Here is an 11,056-nt window from a genome sequence, read left to right as displayed (position 1 = left end):
TGATATGTGATTTGAAGAGTATTAGTGTTGACTAAAAAACCCATTTAACAAGTTAGGGTATGTATGTGGATAGAACAGTTGTTTCAAGTACTATGACATCTTAATTGCAATTAACACTCCCTACTGCATGCCCCCATGCCAAAGAATACCAAGTAGCTTAAGAAGTGCTCAGCTCCTTATCTTGCAAAACTTGTTTTTTTTTGGTATTGATTGGGAAGGAGGTTGGACTGATAAAAGGAATGACGTTTTATTTGAGGATCTCGGTGGTGAGGTTACAATCTATTTTGCAGATGAAGTACACTTAGGTTTGTAGCAGTTCAGTGCATTTCCTTTGGCTGCACTGTCAACCAGGAAGAGGACTATCTACACAGTATAATATTTTATATTCCAAAACACTATACTTGCCTTTTCCAAAATAATTCATATGCTCTTTTATCTTGTGGCCACTGTGACTCAGTCAGAGTTCCTCTCTTACGTGTCAGATGTTAAGACGGGAGGCAAACTGATGGTCTACCTAGAGTGACAGAATTGAGCTTTAGCTGTGAGTTTCTTACTAGAATTTTCCTCTGATTTTATTTATTTATTTTTTTTCATTCTTTCTTACTTATTTTTAATTTGGGTCAGTGTGTTTCAATATGTGTATTATTTTAAGCATCTTGAGTCCCTTTTCAAACAAGATGGGCACATAACTAATTTTTACACTATTTACACATTTCTGTTAGATGGAGACACTCCTTCCTTGACACTTAATAACTATGGGACTCAGAGAAGTTATTTAACATTTTGAAGTTCCCTCCCTGTAAAGTGGAACTAATAATCCATAACTCTCAGAAATGTCTTGGGGATTAAGTAAAATAACTCATGTAAATTACTTGGTGCATAGTAGGCATTCAATAAATGTCAGTTTGCTCCTTATTCCAGTTAATAATGCTTATTAAACTATATTAAAAACTAGAACCAGACTGTGATAATGCATTTCTTTATTAAGTACTTAAGCCAAATAACTAATTTCCCCCAGGGAGAAAAGAAAGAGAGATGTTGAATTAGTTTCATTTGGTCAACTTATTTATTAATCTTTTTTTCAGCATTATTTAACAGTTCATAATTTAGTTTCCATGCAACCGAAATGTTACTGTTCAGTATTCCTTTTAGCTCTACTGTGATTGTTCTTTTTAATCTATTTTTACATATGCCATTTATTAGAGATCTTTATTAATTATATTAACAGCTCGATTATGTTTCATAACAACTTCGTGCTGACAAACTTTGGCTCACAGCAGTTTCCCTGAGGTCTAACGAATTAAAAGGATCAACTTTTAAACGGCAATGTTAGAGGAAAAGAAAAACCCCGGTTGCAGGGGAGACCGACACTGTCTATATTCTTTCGTGTTAATTTTATACGTTTGTGTTTAAGTAGAGCCACATTTTTCTCAAGGACGGAATCCAAGTGAGGCAGGAAGGAAAGTGGGAACGTGCTAACCGAGCCGGCGCTACGGTATCATTGCACCTTTAAGGACTGGAGACTTGGTGTTAGCTCGGCCTCCTTCCCAGCCCACCTCTGAACTCTGATTGACAGGGCGCCGGGCGAGGAGGAGCCGAAGGAGGCCGAGGAGGAGGCGCAGGGAGGAAAGTAGAGGGAGGAGGGGCCTGTCTTTTCTCCAATGACCAATCAGGGGAGGGGGCGGGGCCACGCGTGCCCTCCTCCCTCCTTCCCTCCCCCGCCTCCTGGCTTCCCCGCCTCCCTCCTCCCCCCTTTCCTCTGCCCCCTCCTCTCTCCTCCTCGTCCTCCTCCTCCTTCTCCTCCTCCTCCTCCTCTCAGGCTGTGGTTTTTCTGTATATGTTTCTGGAGTCCTGAGCCTGAGCTAAACAAAAGCAGGAGGCTGACGGGGCTGCTGGAGTTTGCAGAGACACGGAGGAGGAGAGAGCCTGTGCTCTGCCTTGCCGCCGTGGCTGGGGGAGATCTGGCTTTTGCAACAGCCCACCCCCTTTGAGATCACTCTGGCCCGGAGTGGGGGTGGGGGGTAGCGGGGGGTGGGGGGGGAAAGTTTGCATTGCAATCCCCCTGCCTTCCTCTCCTTTCTCCCGGCCAATGCATATTTGCAAAAGGATTAAGCCACAGATTTAAGCGTCGGGAGCCCATTTCTGCCTTGCAAAGGAGACGGACTGAAAAACCAAAAGCCAGCTCTGATTTCTTTTCGTCAAGTGGGAAGGTGGTTTATTTTTCTTGCTTTTTTGGAGTCAACACCCTTCCCCACCAGTCCTTATCCCCACCCTCACCCCGCAACCCCTTCACGCCCCCCTCCCCCTCCCCACTCCCCATCCTCCCACCATCCTCTAAAGAGGCAAAGGGATTTTTTTTTTTTTTTTTTTTTTCTTTTGGTCTTCTTTTTTCCCCCTTCTCTGTTTATCCTGAAAAGGATTTGAAGACAGCTTGAAGGATAAAAAGCCTTGGTGCTTCCCAGGAGCCGAGCCGAGGAGCAGAAGAGGAAGAGCCGGGGGCTGCCGTTGCCTTTGGAGATGGACGAGCAGCCCAGGCTGATGCATTCCCATGCTGGGGTCGGGATGGCCGGACACCCCGGCCTGTCCCAGCACTTGCAGGATGGGGCCGGAGGGACCGAGGGGGAGGGCGGGAGGAAGCAGGACATTGGAGACATTTTACAGCAAATTATGACCATCACAGACCAGAGTTTGGATGAGGCGCAGGCCAGGTGAGATGGAGGCTTTTCTTTTCCTTTCTTGGGGTTTTTTGTTTTTCTCCCTCTCGCCGGGGGAAACAATGGGAACCGAATCACCACAGCGCTTTCTTTTTAAATGTTATTCCTTGGCCCATTTTGACGAGCAACTATATGGCGGAGGAGTAAAATTTGAAGGAGCGTTGTTATCGAAAGTGCAATCTCCCATGCGGTGATGTGGCTGTCTGTATGTATATTTTCATATATTGTGTGTGTGTGAATATAGAGATCTTCATATATATCCACACAAACACTCAGGCAAGCCGAAAATACTGCCAACTGATCCAAAAGCGGCCCTCGGCACTTTTTACTGCTTTAAAAAAGTATCAGAGAGAGCAGAATTGTCAAGTTTTGAACAGCATTGCATGTCTTCTTGTGGAGGGACTCCGTAACATTACAAAATAAAATGTCCCATGAACACTTTATTTGCAAATATAGTTGACTCCTTACGTAAATCAGAGGCTTTGGATTTTCTATGTGAACATACTCCTCTAAAATTAATTTTTATCTTTCCCCCTTTCCATATTTAAAAAAAAATAAAAGCAGAGTAATTCTTTGTCAGTAGTTGTCAGCCATCCAGAAAATATTTTGCGTTCATTTAATTGTTCCAAAAAGGCTGATGTAAAGAAAGAAGAGATACTGTTGCTTTTAAACATGTTTGTTCGGTTTTAGAGACTCGGATATGTAGTGTAACTTTATTGTCTCTTTATTTTGAGTCGGTTACTAACCTTCTGTGGCACAGAATGTATGGTTCTTTAAAAAGGGGTGGGGGGAGAAAATCAAGCATGCTCTTTTCCCCATGCTTCTTTCAGGACCACTTAGATGCCACTAAAATAGAAATGAAGGCAAATGTGTATTTTATATATTTCCATCCTATAGGACACGAAGATCTTCATTAAGGAAGCATTATAAAGAAGCTCTGTAGCTTCTTAGTTAATCCACTGCCAAGTAGATAGTTCTCCACTCTAGGATTTTACAGTAAATTCTCTTAAAAAAAAACAAAACATAAACTAAATGGCAACCCACCAACTGGTTGCCCAAGGCCGTTCTTGAAAAGAAGAATTTAAGACACTCTAATGGCCACATACGTCTTTCCAGTTACCCAGCTTTATTAAATCTCAGAAGTAGTTGGTTTTTTAAGTCATATGTACACAGTTTCTCTACCTCACAAGACTTAGTTCTATGGAGAATACATTATTATATCTATTTTTGTTTAAGGGAAATGGGAATTTGAATTGAGAAAATGAGACGAAGCAATTTCAAGGATGATATGAATTACACTCTTATTTTAGCTATAAGCACATGCAACATGTAAACTCAAAAGTCCTGAGGTTTATGGATGCTTGAAAACTTGGAAAGGTTCAAAGACTGGAACTATGCTATTTTTTTTTTTTTAATAGAGGAAGGTTTTCAAAAATTATTTGGTGCCCTTTTTGAATTTTATTACCTGGAGAAAAACTAATAGGTAGGGTCAATGGAAGATTTCCCACTGGCAATCTCTCTTTGAACTGGAGCAGATCTCTTCATTACATTGTTCTAGAAAAATAAACTCAGACATACCAATAAACGCCTCTAATAACAAGTTTGTGCAGCCGAAGGGGCCCGTAGCACTGAGAACCACCACTTTTCTGATGTTTAGTCCCGCTCCTTTTTGTACAACTGAGGACAGCCGTGGCTTGGCGGGTTCACCCTTTTAATGACCTAAATGTTGAGAGAATCAGACACAATTTTGGGATAGGGAGATTTTCTGTTCTCTATAATCCAATCCCATGGACGTGCTTGGCAATAACAATATTTCTGCAAAGCTGCATAGAATTTTTTGTTGTTGTTATTTGTTTTGCATTTGGGCTTTTATATAAGAATACAATTAATGAAAACTCCTTTAAAAGGCCCAGAAAGAAGTCTTTGATACCTTAAAGTCTTCTTCACCATTTTTCTCACCCCACACCAGAACTAAATCACCACTAAGCTTTTCTTTTTAGTTAATGTAACTCAGCAAATACTTTAACTGGGTTTTCCTTTCCTTAGTCACATCTTCATAATGTACTTTTATTATTTATATAGTGAACCCTTCGTATTTTAGACGCAATGTTTATGTTTATTTTGATACTCTTGAATTTTGAGATTTTGACTCTTCTACTGTACAGTAGATAGAGCATGCTTCTGGTTTCCATTCCTCAGGATGTGTATCTATTTTTTTAACTTTGAAAGGAATTTAAAAAGAACTGCATGTGTCTTGAGTGCCAGAGGTTTCCATTTATCTTTATACATTCATTTTAGTTAGTCAACACAATTCCCTTAACTAATAGCTGATATGATCAGCATTTTGTTTCCAAAACAATATCCTTCTGCTAAGTGCTTCCAGAGTAAAATCAAGGGAAAGGTATTGTTTTGGTCCTTAAGTGCATGCTGAATACAGACACATATAAGAACCAGGTAAATCACTAATCTAAAAGGCAGAATTGTATTTATTTTTTTCCCCAATGGGTGCAAGGTCCTAATTGTAAATAATTGAATTTCAACACCTGCAAATAAGCAGTGTGTGCACAAGCGACATAATGTGAACACAGAGAAATGAATCTATTCCCCATATGGGTATGTTTGCCCCCTGGCAATGCATTTCCATACTCTTTAACTTGGGGACTGAAATTTTATAAATTGACAGTTCTGCTCAGAAGACCTTTCAAGCATCTTGTGTTTATGAGAATACAGGGGCATCTGCGGAATGAATTCAAACACATGGATGAATTAAATTTGAAAACACACACACACACACACACACACACACACACACACGAACTGAAAAGCAGAGAGCTCCTAGGCTATGGTGGTTGCGTAGATTATACAAAACTGTTAACCCATGCATTTGGCTCTGCCGTGTTTTCATTGCCCTGGATAGGATTATTGGTTTAAGACTTCCACTTGGATTAAACTACTCATAAAAAACAAAACAAAACAAAACAGAAAACCCCAAACTCTTCCTAAATGAGCATAACTGAGGTTAGTTCTGTTCTGTAGTTAAATCCCTGCTCTCTCCCTGCTAATTAACATTATTTCTTTTTCTATGGCGGGACTCTTTATATTAAGTCATAAAGCAATTGAAGCATGCCACAGAGTTATGCTTGGTCTATAATTTTGGCTAAATGCTCAATTTTTTCCCCCTGTGCATTATCAGCAGCTTGATCCCAGGAGTCCACCTAAGCTATTCTGTTGTTGTTTCTTTCTTGCAGAAAACATGCTTTAAACTGCCACAGAATGAAGCCTGCCTTGTTTAATGTCTTGTGTGAAATCAAAGAGAAAACAGGTAGGAATGAGATTCCAACATTTAAGCATTTTCTTTGGCCAATTGACCACTTAACCGGCAATCAGGAACCCATTATTTAAATATTAAAATTTCAGAATAGAAGTACTTTCAAGATTGATCGCATATTCCAATAGGAAGTCCTAGTAGCCTTGCTTCCTGGAACAGAAAGCAGCAAGTTTCTTTGACAGTTATTACCAGACATTAGCGGTTTGCTGGCCTTAACTCTATTCCTGGCCTCTTTGAAATTGAAGCTAAAACAGAGGTTCTGAAGGGGAATTTACAGAATGATGTGCCTGTGGGGGAAAAATATGAAAGTAAAAGTCCACTTCTTAAAGGAATATATTTTGGCCCATCTTTAAGACAGTGTTTTTGGAGTTGGGCATGGGGGTGCTAAAGTGTTTAAAGTTTCCTCTTCTTTTTTCCTTGTAATTACATGAAGCAGCAAACTAGAGTTCTTGACAGAGTGTTGTCAGATACCTTTGTGGAACGCGTTACACGACATCAGGTTATCAGTATTTGAGCGCCCTGTGATTTTATAGCTGGGAGAATCGCTGGGTTTAGGAGAAGAGAATGCGACGAGCTCACTCATTCTGTCGTTTTTCTACTTTCTAGACCTCATATCATGAACTAACACACTTATAACACGTCCCAGGAGGGCATTTAAATTTTAAAGCAACAATTAAAAAATAGCAGTCATCAATCAGAGGTGTTCTTAAACAACAGATGCTCTGGGAAGGACACTTAGCAACATCCTCTTGTTTGTTTATTTTAATCCTTAATTTTCCAAAGTGGGTGAGTCTCTCCCTTGTAAAAAGAAAGAGTTGAGAAGGCAATCTGAAGCCAGGGCATAAAGATGACGGACGAGGGGTGGTTCCATAAAGCGGGAGCTTCTGCTGGCCTCTGACTTGGTCGCTCGCTGCGGAGCAGCGCAGAGTACCTGACATCCTATTTATTTATTTATTTTTTACAACAAGGAGTGTAACAGTCAATAATTCATATCTAAACCATATAAGCAAGGGCATGACATGAATGAAAGTGACAATAAATATGATTGCATGCCCGGTTGATATACATTGATAGTTACACATAAAAAAAGGAAGGAGGGGCTCTGAGGGCACACAGGGTGGCTTTCTTTTTGAGGGCTCTCTGTGTTTCTGTTTTAAAAAATAAATAGTTTCAAGATGTGACCATTGATCGAATGTGTAATTACTCGGGCCTTGAAATGTATGGAAAATTAGTAAGCAGCTCCTTTGTTGAATGTTATTTGTGTTGTGCGTGACATCCCAAACAAAGCACCTGAGCAGTGATGTTCAGATCTTGTAAGTCTTCCAGGTTTCCTTGCCAAAGCCTAACCTTATTACAAAGCTGGGAATTGCATTATTTTAGCTGTGATACACCTTTTAAGAAATGTATGGGTTGTGCATTCAAATATCAAAAGGGCTTTTTCAGGTTGTCACACTTTTTAGGTTTTTTTTTTCTCTATTAGCCTGGCGCAAGAAACCTAAGTGCGTATATATTTCTTTATCTTTTGTTTTTTTCTTCCTTCTCAGTTTCTTTTTTCTCTGATTCTTATTTACCTGGAATATTTGATTTGTTGAAATCTGTTGCTAATTGGGTATGCATTCCTGCTGATCTTGCTTCATAAAATACAGAATCAAGTTATAAAGGCATATTTGATAATTCAGTCTAAAGAGACTCTTTAAGACACTATCAGATTTTCATTGAAAGGAAGTCTATCAGGGCATTTAAATGTATATTGTGGTCAAAGTGTTTAATTCTAGTCTTCTAATTAAAATCTACTGCTAAGGCAATAGATCAAAGTGGATGGATGTGAATATAGATATGGTTCTAGTGTGGATTCAAGAGTTTGCTCCTCACATGAGTATTGCCTAAACTATGGTGATAAGAAGCAGTTTTGTCGGTCAAAATCATGCTCTAAAGGTATAATTTATTGTTGGATTATATATTTTGTTTTAAAATTTTTCTGTTATTGAGTTACACTAATGTTTGGAGCTTTTTAGAAATCTAAATTAAGGTTTTGTATGCTGTCTTTCAAATAATATATTTTAAAAAATAGTTTAGTGAATACTGTGAATTGAAAATAATAAGGATAACTGACCGTGTGTTAAGAGGGAAACACCCACACATACACACAGAAGTTTTGTATTAAGAGGACACCCATGGGTGAGAGTACAAAAAAAATAGTAAAATAAAAAGAGGAAAAAAGAAAGACCTTTCTCCTGTTCCTCAACTTGTGTATCAGAAGGATTAAGGAGAAGGAAGAAACCTCTCCTGGAATGTTGAGTGTTCCGTGTTGTAGGTAGGAGACAACTGCGGTGTGTTGAAAAGAACTCTTTGATTGTAAAGCACGCTTACTTACTCAAGATCGACCTCACCCTCATTCCGAGAGCTGGCAAATCTTCCATATGGTTGATGTGCCCGCAACACTGCATGTCTGTAAAGTTGTTGGAGCTCTTTCCCCCGCCCCGCTTCTTGATACAGAGCTAGTGACAAGATTGTTTGGATGATCAGTTCATGTACATTCTTTCATTGTTGGGGAGTTTCCCTATTGTTACTTTCTAGTCTTTACACTGAATGAGTATTTTTGAGCTTCCTTCCCAAGTATTGCAGAGGTGATTTGATTTAGGGTGGGCTCTGCTTGTTTGGATTCTCACGGGAGCACTACGTGGGCTTACCTAGGTCTTTACAAGGAAGTCAGGACCCTGAGAGGAGCCTGGGGATTGCGTTCCTTGGCGGCTTTTGCTTTTTTGATTTTTGTCAAAGACTTTCATCGGAAAACTCAGAAATTTGGAGGGAAACTAGCTAAGATTGTCTTACCAACCTTTTGGAACTTTAAAGAAACAGACACGCATAACACCTAAAGTAGGCAGCACCGTCTAGATTACAATTGATTGATAGGTATTTACTCAGAAATTACTGTGGGGATATTCAGGGGAAAAAAAAGAACCCAAGAGTCTTCTTGTTGAGAAATGCCGGTAAGTTTTTATTTTGATACCTTTTTGCTTTTTTAAATAAAAATGCCAAGAACAAGGAATGCCTGAACATTTCTCAGGCAGCAAATCTCAGACAGTAGGAAAACTCTGTCAAGACCTCTAGCAAGTATGTTTCAGAGGCGGCTTTTATCTGCTTTTTCCTTCTGGGAGCATAGAGATTTCATAGAGAGTTTTGGACCTTTTAATACCTCATTTTCTTTCATTTCTTAAGAACCATTCCTTGTCTTCTGATATATTAGCAATAGACTGTGTTTTGCATATGTGTAGAGGTGGTGGTAGTGAGGTTGATGGGATGGAGAGAAGGAGAAAAAAAAATTAAAACATACTAAATTTCTTAAAAGGACCTTAACCATATTTTTAAGCATTTCTTGATTTAAAAAAAATTTCTGTGTCAAAAATCATGCTGGTTTAAAAATGAGGAAAAAATACAAAATATTGGTTGCCATTTACTAAGGAGACTATTTATAGATAGTAATGAATAGCTGTAATTGTTGTGAATAGTTTTTAATTTTAGAACAAAATAGCTATATATGGCAGTTTTCAGCAAATTTTCCTCTGAGCATCGTCTGCTCTGAAGTTAAATCAAATCACTGAAGGATGTTAAAAAATTATGTTTTGCTTACTTAATGCCCTTTTGTTCTCTCTCTCCTTCCTTTATTCTCTGTTCAATTAACACTCCCATCACAGGCTCTAGTTTTTTTTTTTTCCTTATCTCTACTACTGTGTTTCAGTTTTTTCCCACCCTCTCTTATTAATTCTCACCTGCCACTTCTTTTTAGTATAGCAATTACATTATGAGATTTCTGCTTCTCATCTTTTCATAGCTTTAGAGAATAATTTGTGTGTGTGTGCACGCATGTGCATACATGTGTATGTGTGTGTGCTTGTATATGTAGGTGGAGGGAACACCGTGGAAGGAAGTTTATGTTTTAGGAAAATAATTCTGAAAGGATTAGGCCTTGAGCAGAGAACAGGAGTGAAATAACTTCAAACAATTTAGAGATGCCTCTGATCAGATTCTTTTGGGGGCTGACATGACAGGAGTGACTTTTCGTAAATGCTCATCTCTAGAAGGCAAAAGCGAAAAAACTTTTTCTTGCTGATGACAGAATTCAAATTTTTTGTGTGTGTGTGTGGAAGGGGCAGAGAGAGAGAAAGGGAACAAACGAAGGGGAGTTACTTGATGCCACCGTTTCAGGCACAGTGTGTGAGCAGAAGCCAGGGTGATTAGACCCTATATATTTATTCTGATCTGGATACCAGCAGTAGACCTACAGTAATACGACTCCGTGGAAGATGCAGTATCCGTTTCTGATGAGAAGCATCCCTTCCGTCCGGTCATTGTCCTCCACTTTTAGAAGCCGATTTGCACCCATTTTGGCACCTGAGAAGTGGGGAGAAGAGGGCAGCAAGCAGCCGGAGTCAGACCTGCCCCAGTGAGGTCTTTGGAAATTTGGTGTCATGTTTTCTGGCAATTGGATGTCTATGAGGACTGGGAATGAGGAGAATTTAAGGGAAACTGAGGAAGGTCGAAGAAGGTTTATGAGTCGGGGAAAGGCACAGGGGAGACCTGTGATCCAGGCCTTGTGGGCTGTTGGGAGCTGGGAGCAGTGAGGGTGCTGGGTCCCCAGGCGGGCGGCAGGCTGCACCCTGGGTGGAGAGTGTCAGGGTCTGGCGCACTGCTGGGGTCTGGCCTCTTCCACATGCCTTTGCTTCTCTGCTCTGCTGACATTCATATGCTTTTGGTTATTGTTGGCAAAATTAAAACATTTACCCCCAAACAAGCAAACAAACACAAACTCAGATATTAAACATATTTAAATAGGAAAGCATTTTAATTTTTTCATTTAAAGCATAACCCTGGCTTCTCTTGAGACAGTTTTACAGGCATGCCTTAGGGAAACTGAGCCTGCACTTTGGTTTCCAGCTTGTGTTAGATGAATGCTATTATGGTTGGAACTTGGTGTAGTGATTCTAAACATATTTTTTACCTTTACTTTTTATTT

General features: G+C 39.7%; 1 protein-coding gene across 3 annotated transcripts in view; it reads left to right on the top strand.

Moving 5' to 3' along the window:
- Nucleotides 1–1,810: 1,810 nt before the first annotated feature.
- The window catches only part of PBX1 (PBX homeobox 1), a 294,304-nt gene continuing 285,058 nt past the window's right edge, over nt 1,811–11,056 (top strand). The window contains exons 1-3 of one of the 3 annotated variants that reach the window (XM_061120216.1): nt 1,811–2,210; nt 2,418–2,708; nt 5,963–6,036. In XM_061120216.1, the coding sequence (XP_060976199.1) occupies nt 2,518–2,708; nt 5,963–6,036 (265 nt within the window). In that variant the 5' untranslated portion in view covers nt 1,811–2,210; nt 2,418–2,517. Of the gene's footprint in view, nt 2,211–2,361; nt 2,709–5,962; nt 6,037–11,056 lie in introns of those variants that run through there. The other 2 variants (XM_061120215.1, XM_061120220.1) reach the window with 2 other exon arrangements.

This window comes from Dama dama, chromosome 20 (genome assembly GCF_033118175.1).
Source record: "Dama dama isolate Ldn47 chromosome 20, ASM3311817v1, whole genome shotgun sequence".
In the NCBI taxonomy this organism is placed as follows: Eukaryota; Metazoa; Chordata; class Mammalia; order Artiodactyla; family Cervidae; genus Dama; species Dama dama.
This window is presented reverse-complemented; position numbering and strand designations above follow the sequence as displayed.